The 14,088-nt window shown below is 37.1% G+C and overlaps 1 protein-coding gene across 2 annotated transcripts; it reads right to left on the bottom strand.

The window, feature by feature from the left end:
• Window positions 1-349: 349 nt before the first annotated feature.
• On the bottom strand, window positions 350-13,715 carry TMEM100 (transmembrane protein 100). 2 transcript variants are annotated; one of them, XM_026711230.2, is made up of 4 exons: window positions 13,527-13,625; window positions 8,432-8,609; window positions 7,940-8,104; window positions 350-2,983 (listed from the first exon to the last, which is right to left on the bottom strand). In XM_026711230.2, the coding sequence occupies exon 4, from the start codon at window positions 2,945-2,947 to the stop codon at window positions 2,513-2,515; it is 435 nt and encodes a 144-aa protein (XP_026567015.1). In that variant the 5' UTR covers window positions 2,948-2,983; window positions 7,940-8,104; window positions 8,432-8,609; window positions 13,527-13,625; the 3' UTR covers window positions 350-2,512. The 2 variants fall into 2 exon arrangements, 1 of the variants encoding a protein (XP_026567015.1); XR_015741893.1 differs by lacking the exon at window positions 8,432-8,609 and having other exon boundaries at window positions 13,527-13,715.
• Between the last annotated feature and the right edge of the window lie 373 nt (window positions 13,716-14,088).

Genomic DNA, 14,088 nt, shown 5'->3' with positions numbered 1-14,088 from the left:
TCTGAGCAGGAGTCATGAGTCTAGGAAAGTCCGAGTTGCACATCAGGTCTGTTTGGAGAAGTGCCACTCCATCCACAACTAAAGATAAACCTCTGGATCCAAAGACTCCATCCTTTGGAGTTCAGTAGAAGCCTGTTGTCCCCCATCCAGACCCCTGCAGCCTCTAGGTGCTGTGAAAGCACAGCCACTGCATCACTTGGCTTACCAGTGAAACATGGCTGGCATGTACTCTGAATTCAATTCAACAACATGCCAGAACATTTTATTTGCATTTAATGCATTTAATTTGTATATACATGTTATCATTTTGTGTTTGATTTCAGCTTTTTGAAATTTTACTGCTTTAGGCTTGGTTCATAGGATCTTTTATTGTATTTTACTTTTTAACATATTTTTTGCATACACTGCCCCATACATTTCTTAAATGAAGATGCAGAAGAGACATTTCAACATTAGCAAACTTTTAGAGGTTCAACTGCACTTAATAATCAATAATTGCACAAGCTTTCAGGGACTGGATAAAGGTTCCTTCTGCATTGTTCAATATTCTTCCTCTCTAGTTGCATGTGTTCCTTAGAATTTCAGTGGGGCAGGGATGAACAAAACACATCAAAGCTGTCTCTGCATTTGTATCACTTGTATCCATACTGGTCTTCTGAGATGGATCAGTACAGGTAATCCTTGACTTACAACAGTTCATTTAGTGACCATTTGAAGTTAACAATGGCACTGGAAAAAGTGACTTACGACCATTTTCACACTTTTGACTATTGTAGCATCCCCATGGTCATGTGATTGATATTCAGATGTTTGACGTCTGACTCACATTTATGACCATGGCTGTGTCCCAGGATCACCTTTTGCAACCTTCTGACAAGCAAAGTCAATGGGGAAGCCAGATTCACTTAACAATTGTTTACTAATTTAACAACTACAGTGATTCAGTTAATAAATGTGGCAAGAAAAGTCATAAAATGGGGCAAAACTCCCTTAACAAATTTCTCACTGAGCAACATAAATTTTGTGCTCAATTGTGGTCGTAAGTTAAGGATTCCCTGTACCAGATCAGAATGGAAATAACTAAACCTTGTGAAGCTCTAGCAGCAGAAATAGTTTATTATTTTTAAAATGAACGGTTCGTTAAAAAAATATCAAAACCACCCCAAAGTGCTAAGTATGAGAGCATTATAATAATGAAATTTATAGAAAAAAAAGGACACTTTTAGCTATACAGATATTTTGTTCTTTACTTTGGGCTAATAAACATAGAGATTAACTTGTGTCTAAGTATTAATCCCCCTCCCCTGAGCACCCAAAATTTTAAAAAGTTCAATATTTCTCTTGAAAAAGTACCATACATTTCTTAGGAACAAAACAAGAGTAAAGAAGTGATTGAGAAAATTCAGCTACTGTAGGCCTTAAAAAATTAAGTCGATGAAATATGTATATGAACTTTTCATCTATTGAAAACATAATGCCACAAAATTGGAGGAGAAAGCCATGAGCAGGCTTTTGGCACTTTTAGGTGTTTTCTGATTGTCTTCTCAATTTTCCTGACATTTCCTGTTTCCAATATTATCCAAGCATCCAGAATAGCTTGGAGTACAACAAAAATCTTCGGTGCAGAAGACGGAGCTGAGGAGGAGGAAGGCAGTAAGCAGAGGCAATGCATAAGGACAGGGAGGCAAATAACATTTCAAGATGGTTTTGCCAAATGGATGTAGAAGAAAAAGGGAACTGCTTTATTTGCAGCCCTCTGTAAATCAAGGAAACATGCTAATCAATGAAGCATGCAATGAAATTGTTATTTTCAGTTTGGGAGATGGTACTGAGGCAGAACCTCTTTGTTCCACACAAAGGTAAACAACAGGTAGAAACTCATTTTTCAAGGGGAATCTGGAGTGGAAGAACAGCTAAAGTTTAGGTGCTTTCCTGCCTTTTATAGGAAAGAAAAATATAGAATTATTAACTACTACAGTGACACAGATTTATTTGCAACTATTAGCCATAATAGAATTGTTCACAGGCTCCTCTTCCCAATCGCTGTCAAAAGTTGCTTCTCAGGAAAGTAATTCAAGATAAGCTCTTGTTACATATATATACTTGAAACAAATAATTCTATGAAAAGATATAGCTGTTAACAAAGAATTACCTTGTTCTTATGGGCATATATACATTTTCAATTGCTTACTGCTATCTTTGACTATAAGTTTTCTCAGTTTAGCTTGTCTTGCTTTTATGTTTATAACATAAATGGAGAGAGGGGTAAATGCCGATATGAGACTAAATGGAAGAAACTACTAAACCTGATGCATCTTGAAATATCTTTATGATAAAATGGATACCAATTATTCCTGATTTTGCAAGAACTGTTTACTTAACATTGATAAATCCAAACTGTCATTAATAAAAGACATCCTGTAGCCCAAATGAAAATAAATAGATTTGTGCACTCTGTGACCCATTGCATTCTCTCAGTCTTTTTTAGAAGTTTTTTTTTTAAATGTAGTTCTTAAGCAAACAGGTTCCTCTGATTAGCCACTAGAACTGTCTGGCTTTCACGTCTCTTGGTCTTCTTGTGGTGCTGACGGATTTTCCAGCATAATGCACTTGACACCAGCAAAAAGAGTCCAGATGACAAGAGAATCAAACCAAACACGGAGATGATGGATCCATGGGAGTTGAAGCTATATGCCACTGCAGTGACCACCACCCCAGCAATGAGGATCACCACCCCAAATGGGATTGTACAGCGGTAACAGGAGAGTTCAGCTCCCCCTGTAGCAGCCGTCAGTTGGCATTCACTCACCAAAGGTACAGCTATTACCCTGTGGTCATTGTTGTTGCTTTTCTCCTGTGTTGTACACTGAGGACATTTGGAACTCCCCAAGATCTCTTTAATCGGCTCATCTGTCATCTTGCAATATTTGACTAGCTTCTCTTGCATCAATGCTGAGCTTGGATCTTGTTTGAAAGATTTCAGCTGTGAAAAGGAAATGGATTTGAATGCATGGATATTTCTGGACTATCTCTAGAAGCAGGATGGACAATCTGGGGACCCACATCTTTTTAACTCCCTTCTAACTCAACATCAATGGCATTTTAAAATGAGAAAGCAAACTGCAATATAAGCCATAAAAGTCTTAAAATAACATGAAACCAGTTGCAGCATCCTAACCCATCTCGCAAATCCAAAAATAACCTGGCCCCACTTATCTGCCACAATTCTTCCTATGGTGCCCCTTATTCCTTTCCATATTAAGACTATAGTCCACCTCCAGATCCTCCTTGGGGAGAGAAATAAATGGTTTTCCACAGCTATTATTCCTAACCCGGGAGCAATTGGCAAATTCTGTCATTTGCCTATGTTGAAAATTAGGAGAAAATGAGCCTTTCAAATGCAATTAAGAGCCTCTTTTCTGTGTTTCTACATTTTTAACTTAAAACTCAGGCATTTCGTTAGTATAATTTTGTAGTGATTCATTTGTTGTAATGATTTGTTGAGTAGCAAAAATAGCATAAGGAAATATTTTTGAAGGGTTAACAGGAATAGTTATCTGTAATAATTGTTGGAATAGTTCAATATATGGTGTTCATCTAAATATGGCATAAATGGTATCATAATATTGAAAGATACAAAAAAAAACCCAATAAAGACCAGCAATTTTTTCTACATCTCCTCTACAGGTCAGGGTTAGTTCCAGCTTGCTCCATAGCACATCTATAGTATTTTGCATGCAGAGTAAGAAGATCCCAGGTATAAACTCTGGTATCTCTGGTTACACAATATATCAAACAGCAGGTGAAGGGAAGGACCTCTGCTAAAGATATTTTTTTCTCTCCATGAACAGTAGTAGATCACATCTTCTGATGACCATTGCTCTTCTTTATAACTTATACTATATATTATGTAGGACTGTTGGGAAGGGCTTGATTAGCTGGGGTGATCCAAATGTAGAATGTTCCTTGTCTACAAAATTTCACTGACTTCAATTCTGATAAATGTATTTTAGGTAATTTATACAATTTTGGATTTTTAATAGAACATACTAAGAACATAATAGCATTATGTTCTTTTGTAGTGACTATTGTGGAATTGTTGACCCTGAAGTTTCTGATTCAGATTGGGTTTGAAACAATTAAAGAAATATGTGTTGATCTGTGAACATCACATTAAATTTGTTTTTCTTTTTAAGGGATCACACTGAAATCAAGGAGAAAAAGAGAAAGAGTTGGGGTAGAACTGTCAAGTTTTAACTTGTTAAGATCAGTGCCTCAATAGAACTAACTATCATGTACTTTGCAAATATCTTTTACTTATTGAAAACATTTACTCTGTGCCTTTCCAAATCTTAAGGCAGTTTCCAGCAATAAAACATTCAAAGTACAAAATTATTTGTGATTTTTTCAGACTACTAGACTGCCCAGCTCCCACAAGGCAAACTGATCCCCTACTGTTTGTATGCGCAACCTTCTCCTGGTCATTTGCAAACAGCCATTTCCTTCTAGATAGAAGAAAATCAGGGAGCATGAATGTTTACACCACCTGCTAATTCTGGCTTTTACAAAAGCATGGGACTTTCCCTGGCCAGCCTAAAAAACTCAGTGGAAAAGAGGTAAGAAGAGGGAGACAAAATATTTCCAATTTAAGATAGCAGAATCAAATACCCTGTTAGACCAACATCTTTATTTATACCCTAATTAGGAATAATCTCAACATAAAAATATTTTAATGAAATATTCATTTCCGTTTTTGGAGAATAACTGAATACGAAATATTCTAGCACAATGGGACTGGAGTGGTGCTACTGTAGTGCTATACACAGCTGAATGTCTATTTTGCTACTATACTTAGATTTTTAACCCATCTTTATATTTAGTTAACTTAAGGCAGCAAACATATCTCCCAATTCCTATTTGACCAAAAAATTAAATTATAGTATTTGTATCTCAAAAAGATACACCCAATGTTCCTAACATGTTATATATTATATAATTATATAACCAGCAGTGTATTTGATAACATTCATCTTGCAGTCTCTTTATTAATAAGGTAAAAACACTTTGCATTTTATATTCATGATGTGGCTATAATGAACTGAGACCTATGAATGCAGTTGTTTAAATATTACATTGCATGGACTCATGGAAATGTGTTTCCAACAGCACAGAAAGGAGTAAGGATCATATAGGTAGAATAACTTCAATATTCAAGGACCAGCCAAAACATCTTATTATATCATAACAAGAGAGGCTCACTATTGATATCCATTCCAACCAGAGGTGGTATTCAGCAGGTTTTGACCAGTTCTGAAGAACTGGTAGAGGAAATTTTGAGTAGTTCGGAGAACTGGCAAATACTACCCCTGACTGGAGATTTTACAGTAGACTTCCCCTGCCCTGCCCACAGAACTGGTAGTTAAAAAAATTGAATCCCACCATTGATTCCAACTCAAGGAGCTCTTGAAAAGTCATGCTTGAATGGCCTTTCTCAAAACTAACAGAATGGAGGACAACCTAATTTTGGGAATCTGCTGCTTCAAAAATGAAATCTGGGATTGAGAAGGTTCATTCCTGCAGCATCTAAAATGACAACTCTTAAAAGAGGCAGCTCATCCTCCCATGCAAGAAGACAATCCTGTAAATAACCAACTCTAAGCCATGGAGGACTTTAAAGATAACCTTGAATAATTCCTGGAAAAGAACAAGCACACTGTACAGCTCTTGAAATAGAAATGTTACTTGGGAGAAACGTAAGGTTTCCTCCATTATTCAAGCCATTCTGAATCACTCTGAGCTTCAAGGGAAGCCCCACATATATTGCAGTAATTCAGTAATAAGTGGCTACGGTACAGGTGATCCAGAATAATGTCTGCTAGTCTTGAGATCATTTGATATATCAGATGTAACCTGTCACATTTACCATTGGCTCTTTGTCAGAAGCTGGAAGTCCAGAGGGACTGCCAAATTATGAACCAGTTCTAAAAAAGGGAGTACAACCAAAGATGGAATGTCTCTGGTACTACCGACTGGAAACTCCCCTTCAGGAAGGAGGAAAACCACAATAAAATAATGTCCCCTATGCCTAACTCTTGAAGTCAGGCTACAATAAACAGAGGTTGCAAAAGCCATATAAAGGTAAGCAAGACCATGAGAGTCACACTTCCACTACCACAGGCTAATTTACAGGCCTGAAATAAGATGGAAAAGCACCTAGGTAATCTAGTTCCTCCACTGTTCTTCAACCTTACCAATATCCTTCCCTAAAAAGAGAATGTTAGGGACTGGACAACAGTTATCCAATATAGTTAGATTAAGTGATAGCTTCTTAAGAAGAAGGTACACTGCTACCTTTCTAACAAGAGGGAGTACTATTGCCTCTCTCAAGGGTTTATTAACCATTACCCAGGCCCAGCCACCTGAGAGCTCCTTGGAGACTTTCACCAAGCAGAAAGACAGGCATCCAAACCAAAAGCGGCAGAGCCAATACTCTGAAGCAATACTGTGCCAATACTTCCCCAGAACCAAAAGAATCAAACTCTCCGGATTAACCTTGCAAAGAACACTCTTAGTTACCTCAATAGGCCTACTTAGCACCCAATTCCAAATGGATTTCAGTGATTTTGTTTTTCTCATCTTTACGTAATATGGTAAGGATAACTTTAAACAGGCCACTGAATAGCAAACTATGGATCAGTAATATGTATTTTAGCGCTAACATTAGCACATGTAAGCTCAAGCTACAGTCTTGTAAGATCCAGAAAGAGTGTAGCTTGAGCTTACATGTGCTCCAGGAAGTGAAATAGCAGAAGAAACACCTAAAGCAACATCAGGAAAAGACAAAGGTGTCTCTTCTGCTGTTTCACTTCCTGGAGCTTCTCAGTAATCCAAGGAGTTCTCATGAACTGATGTTATCTGACCACATTAAAGGGCAGATGTTAACGTTTATATATCACATTTGTTCCAAGCAATCATCAAGTCTAAAACATGAACTCCTACGTGAGTTGGGGCTGTGACTCATAGATTATCCATCTATCCAAGTTTATCCATCTATTCTGGTAGTAGCTCTTCAATATCTTTGGCAAGTAGGTTTCTGTGTATTTGACGTTTAAAAGTAAATAAAAATTAATAATGTTTTGCTTTCTAAAGAAGAAAAAAGAAAACTAGTCAACTCTCAAAGTGAGCAATACAGGCTATGAGGTTAACCTAAAAACAAACCTAGAGATTACAGGATTGGTTGTCAATTGGATAATCTTTTGGATATTCTTTTATGACAGATCTGGTTTAATTGCAGTGGAAGTGTCATATATCTGTTGCATACCACAATAGAAAAAAATTAAGTTAAGCTATTGTACCATATCCATGGCGATACTACTACTTCAGTTGAGAAAACTAAAAGTATCCTTAAACACAGGGCCCTCAATATTTATTAACTTAGCATCATCAATGTATGTCATGTTCTGCAAAGTTTTCTAAGCAAAAGTTATTTCTACCCAGAAAGATTACTGTTTACCAATTGCTAGTGAGAAAATCAAGATAATTCACACATTGGAGTGTCACGGTTTCATTCTTTAAATATGACTTATAATGCATTCTTCCTTTCTCATGCAAATGCATGGTTCTATATTTTTCCTCTTCCATGGGACAAGTGTGAACACCCTGCTAATATCAAAATTTCTTCAGATCCAAAGAACAAAAATTTCCTTGCAATAGAATACAAATTAGGGTTGTATAAATCAAATACTGTACTATAACATAAATGGATAAGAAATATAGGGCAGAGATTGTTCATCTTAACAAACATGTTTAAAAAGCCTATTGAATGATACATTTGTATTTATTTCTTCAGATATTGAGTTACATGCAGTTTATTTCTGATCTAAAATCATAATGATTTATTATTGTTCATGCATACAAGCAAGAGCCAGGTTCCACCTACCTCTTCTGTAAAACATTTATCATGGTTTGTTTTGGCAAGCAACAGTAAAGGTTTATTCCAAAAATCAGACTTTTATTTTCCAAATTAGTTGATGAACAGTAAAAATTGAGGGCTGTTAACAGTTTGTGTTTTTTCTTGTGAAAACCAGACACACTATAGTGGGACCTAGAGAAAAGAAATTGGATAAAATGATAAACTGCAAAAGGGTGAAGGTTTACATAAATGACAGAAATATTCAATATAAGCAACAGATATATATATCAGGATTTCTGTTTATTAAATAAAGTATGCAGTGCAAAATTAGTCAGACCATATAGCTAACAGCTCTTGAAGGTAGGGCAATATATGACAAACAAGCACATACATCAATCGAAATATAAAGAATAATACAACCAGTTGAGTAATTTTTGTTAATTAAATCCTGCTGTTAAAGGATTTTTTAAAAATGAGGAAGTAAACACTACCAGTTATTTCCCTTTTCAGGGGAATTACCTTTCTTTGGAAGAGTTCAACATCATTCAGCCCACCAGATTAGAATTCCACAGAATAGACACCAGAGCTCTAGAAGCTCCATTATTTATGCCATTTGATCTGGTAACTTCATCCTTGTTTGTTCCTCATCAACTGCTCCAAAGAATTTTTTCAGCCTGGCTCATCTGACCAGAGAGGCCTCGAATATGACAGCGATCCAGAGGGAACAGGAAACACAAATCACTTGAGCAGCTTCTCTTCATACAGCATTCAAAATAAAACACTTGCATTTCTCTCTGTGAAGGAGACCCTACTTATATACAGCCCTGTCCTTAAGGAAAATGAGAAACTACTTCAGGTGAGAGAAGCCAAGGAGCAGGATGCCAATTTCTCAGCCTGTCATCCTGTTCTTCCATGCTATCCTAGGTTATGGTGAGGTTAGAAAGATCTGTGTCCCTCATTGTTTATTCTTAGCTTGCTAAATCGATTTGTGCTTCAGGTATGGAGACAAATGGTTGTCCTGCTCAGTCTTGAAAGCAAGGTCTTATCAGTTTCAGTACGTAGAAGAGGAAAAAAGGACAACCCTCATCTTTGCTATCTTTCAAGCTGATCCCATTTAAAGTGACAAACTTTCTTGAACACCTGCATTTGTAACAACTACATCCCAGATTCACACTTTCCATGAGTCCCCTAAGCAAGGAAGAGCCAAAGCAGCATCAGCTAGAGCAACAGCTGTGAAACCACAAGGCAGTCAGGTTAACCTTCTGAACCTGCAAAAGATCTGCTACTAAGCTTACTCAACATTCCTTTCCCTCTGCCTGAAAGGCTCTAGAGGACACTTTGGCCAATTCAACACTGCAGGCCAAGGCTTCAGAACAGGGCTAGCGAGAAATGTGAGGAACAGATAGAGGGATAACTGCCTACATACTACTTGCATTGGATCAAAATACCACGCTGGGCTGATCCTGTTTTCTGATGACAGATAGCCTCACTGTAATTGTCAATGATGTATTCAAAAGCGCAGCCTTAAATAGTATCATTGAAATATTTCCTTTTGCAACATGGTTTATAAGAGAACACGGCTGAACTTTCAATGGCAATGTGACTCCAATTGGTATTTTCAGATACATTGGAGTATAACTTTATAATTTGCACCTAGGGTAACCCTTGGCTTATAGTGATGGGAAAGGTGCCCACAAATAGACAACACTTGCCCATGGATGGTTGCTATATGGCAGTAGAACATCTGCAATAGCAGTATAGAAAAGGAAATGTACAGGTGTTATTTTGAAGACTGTAATTTATGGGCTGTTGGGTTAGGGGCTATAAAGCAGTTAAAAGTTACCATGTTCTCTTGCTCTCTTTCTCTTTCTCTTTCCCCCTCTCTCACTTTCTCACACAAAAATTCACATTCAGTTTAGTAAAAAGAGATTCAGACTTACAAAACCTTTTAGACATCTTGGTTCCTTGAGGAAAAGGTCTAAATGCATAGACTGTGGCTTTGCATACTAATAATCTATCCTAAATTCTCTTTCATATTTCAAGATTAGGCAAGAAGTTATATGAAAGATCTCTATTTCGAAAACTTTTGAGAACTTTCTAAAAAACCAATCCTAAACTAAACAGACAGATTATCTGACCTGGCATAAAGTTCTTATATTTCACAGAATTGAAAGATAGATGAAATTTAGGACTAGACATATTCAACCAATTCAAATTTCAGTGCATGTTCTGCCAAAGCAAAGAATAGCTTTTCCACAGATTAAAGGTACAGCATTTATGCTTCTGAAGGGCAGATAAAATCACAGCTCCCTAAAGGATAATCTCTTTCCCTCTTTTGTGGTATCAGTTATGACACTTCATATGGATAATGTCCCTGCTAGTTAGCTGACTGGATCAGTCAAATGAGGAAGATGTATATTTCCTACTTGTGGGCTGCTCTTATTTGAGAAGATTGCTAAGTGTGGTTGTGTGGCAACTGCTATAAGGGGAACGTGGATCTAATGCCAGATTTCTTTTAATTGTCTAGGTATTGCTATATACATTATTACCTACATTATTTTCTATCTAAATGCATTTTATGAGATATACCCCAACATTCTGCCAAATATTTTAATTAAACAAATTAATTTTATGGTCCTGCCATTCCAGTTAAAATTATTTCTTAATATTACAACTACATAAAAGTATCATGAAAGATAAACTTGACTCAAACAAAAGCACAGAATGGGATACGATAGCTAAGGATGCACAATTTTCTGTCTCTTCACATTTCATATATGGCTTTCACCACCTCTGAGACGAGCTATATCCAGCAGAACTCTAAGGGAGGACTGAAATATCTACAGCTTATTCCAAGACAACTTATTACAAACTGATTCTCAAGGATAAAAGTCTTAGTAGCTGAGGTGCATTTGTGTACATGTTATTTACAATGTACCCATAGAATGCTGAAATAGTTGAGCTCCTGAACAGCTTCTGGACAGTCATCCAGACAGTCATTCAGCCAATCCTCAGTTGGCTACAAAGCTCCTTGAATACTGTATTCTTGGGCCAGTCAATAGAACCTATGGTGAGGGCAAAGAAAAGCACATCTGCCCTGTCTTGTGGTGTCTGATTTAGCACTAGTGCAGAATATAAACTCCATAAGTATAAACTCCATAAGTACATTGGAGTACATTGGAGGGAAGCCAGATAGATCTATAATGTACTGAAGTACATACCCACAACTAGCATGGAACATGCAGAAGATTAGGCCAAATATTTAATAGCTTGCCAGCTTTTACCACATTCTGAAAACTAAAGCGAAGAAGGGTCATTATTCTGTGGTACCGCACATAGTTGGAATGCCCAAAACACTGAGTTTAATTCACAGCATCACTAAGTAGAATTTTGTAAGAGCCTGACCCAAACTATGAGCTTGACCCAGTGTCTGCATGAAATATTCAAAAAATAATCGAAATCATACAAGCAAAAAATGTATGCTCATCTAATCAACTCCGGTATCATTTTTTTTTAAAGTCACTAATTCTGATCAAGAGGAGAATAAGATATACTTTTAATTCTGTAGCTATATCTCCTATTCTATCCTAACTGTTATCAGTTCACAAATCCATATGCTTGTATGCATTTATAAAGATCACATATTATACAGAATAATCTTTAAACAAATAATTATTCTGAAGTCTCACTGATTATGAACCAAAGAAACTTGGACAGGATCACACTAGGAAATTATCTTTTGATCTTTTTCCTCATCTCTCCTGTCATGAGATCCTCATTTCAATATTTCTTAACTTTTTCTGTTTTTTTAAAGACATATTTCTCTGCCCAAGGATGCAAAGAGACAACATCAGGATTGTCCATATCCTTGTAGTACTGTTTATGTTCTTTCCATCTTTGGTTGAACAAGGCTTCCAGCTTTTGAAGCATGAAAGAGTTTAGGAACAGAGCCTGTACTGGGGAATTATCTTCTTGTAAAAACAGCTTTCCCCTTTGATCTTTCATGCCAAAGAAAACAATTCCAGTCTGTTTTTGTAAACTTCTCTTTACTCATTACTTTGCTGCCTCTAACATTTTCTCTATCGCTACTTATTGCAAATAAGTTGCAAATATTTCAGGTACTTCTACATCCTTACCAGTATCAATCATTTGTCATCTTTAGTGATGTTTAGCAGAAGTTGTGGTGGAGAGTTGTTTAAACAATATTTTACCAGATCCCAATCCCAAATGAAATATAGCCCCAGATTATTTGAAGAATTGAAAAAAAGTAAAAGAACTGTTAAGTATTAACTGTGACATTTTGTGGAAAGAAGATTAAGAAGAAAATTATGGCTTCCAGGAATGTTCAAGGCTGGATGCTTTAAAGTAAATAGAACACAGTAATATTAATGATGGATCAAGGCTGAAAAACCTTGCTGAATATAGCATTTATTAGCAGCTATAGGGGCTGCTGTATGCCCTTACTCAGAAGTAAATTCTGTTTCATTGAAAGAGTTTTATTTCCAAAATAGCATGTTTAAATATGATGGTATAACAATATTATGAGAAATCAAATTTTAATAGCCTTCATCTTGTGTAAATGTACAATTAAATTTGTGTGCTGAGAACCATTGCAGCATTCCTCAATCCGGCATGAATTCCACATTCATGTAGGTGCATTTTGCATTTAAATTGTTTACCAACTACACTTGACCTAGCTGAGGTATAGAATGTGACACATCACCTCCAACAGTCCAGACATCAATTTCAAGCTGGTCAAGTAACACTCAAATGCAAATTAGATCACTAAGTCCAGCTGCATTTCAGAAGGCTATAGAGACCTGAGTTTTCAAGAATGAGAGAACCCACAGGAAAATAACATTTTGCATATTACTATTCTTGCCCTTCCTTAGGTATTCCCGGGGAGAAGGGAATCTGTGTAATCTAGTTTTAGTTCTCGCTGCACGTTGAAATACTATAAGCATGATTCCAAAAGCTAGTTCCGGTTGTGCGCTCCAAACTTTTACATGCCCGTCTTTAAGCCCCATTGTAAAAATTAAGACCCTACAATATAAGGCAACGTGGTATGGAAATCTAGTAGTGGGGAAAGTGTGGAGCCAGAGTTGTAAATCAAACAACTTCGCTCATCGTCCGCAGTCAAACAGACGAATAAATACATGCGGGCCGTTTATTTCAATATTAAGATTGAAAGAAAGCAGCGCAGTTAAAGGGGAGTTTCGATTACTTTAGTGTCATATCTCCAAAAGTCGGGGAAATATAACCTAAAGAGAGTTCGGAGGGAAAAGTAAAAACTATCTTGGAAGCTATTATCCTTTTTAAAGGCTTTTTTTAAAAAAGAACCGCCTGCAGCTATTGAGGAACAAAAGAAAAAAAAACACACATTAAAAATCCCGATTGCATTTAATATTTCTCCTTTGAAGTTCCCCGGTGCTCTACTGTCGTTTTTCGAGGGTTCCCCCCCTCTAGTTCCCTCTCACGCCCGAGAATCGGAGTTACTGTTCAAAGATAAAACTTATTTAGGAAGGAAAAGGAAAAACCTAATGCCCGGAAAAGTTTCCACCGGTTCTCCCTTTAAATCCAACCCAGGAGCCAAAAATGAGCCGTGTGAGCTTACCTCAGCTCGATCAGCGAAGAACTGAACATACGCTTGCCCAGAGCACTCCGAAGAGGGGGAACCTAGGGACCGTAAACAAACGGCTGAGCCAGAGCTGGGGGTGGGGTGGGGGGAAGAAAAACCAAGGGACCGGAGTCAACTTCACAAGACTAAATGAAAAGCGTTCTTGGAGGGAACAAGCTGCTGGGGGATAAACTTCATTAGTTCTGGGTGGTCTTAGCGAAATCGCCACAAAGGGGCGTCTGGGGAAGCAGAGTCCTCTTTTGCTAATGACAGAATACAACAGGAGGGAAACTGAGAATTGTTAGTTTGGAGAAAGATTCCAGGAGACTTTGTAATGGGCAAAAGTATGTCCTTATAGAAACAAGGAGCTATAATGGGGGAAAAATAGACTGACAGATTGACTGGCACAGATTATTGGGAGCCATACACACATTTCCTACTTCTAAGCCATAGGTGTCACTTACAGACAGTGTTACATTAAAATGGTGATGTTTGTATATGTTACTGTGTAAATGTTTCAATTATAAAATTTGCATCAATCACATCATATATGTTGCCT

This window comes from Pseudonaja textilis, chromosome 2 (genome assembly GCF_049901715.1).
Source record: "Pseudonaja textilis isolate UNSWEBS1 chromosome 2, rPseTex1.2, whole genome shotgun sequence".
Taxonomy (NCBI): domain Eukaryota; kingdom Metazoa; phylum Chordata; class Lepidosauria; order Squamata; family Elapidae; genus Pseudonaja; species Pseudonaja textilis.
This window is presented reverse-complemented; position numbering and strand designations above follow the sequence as displayed.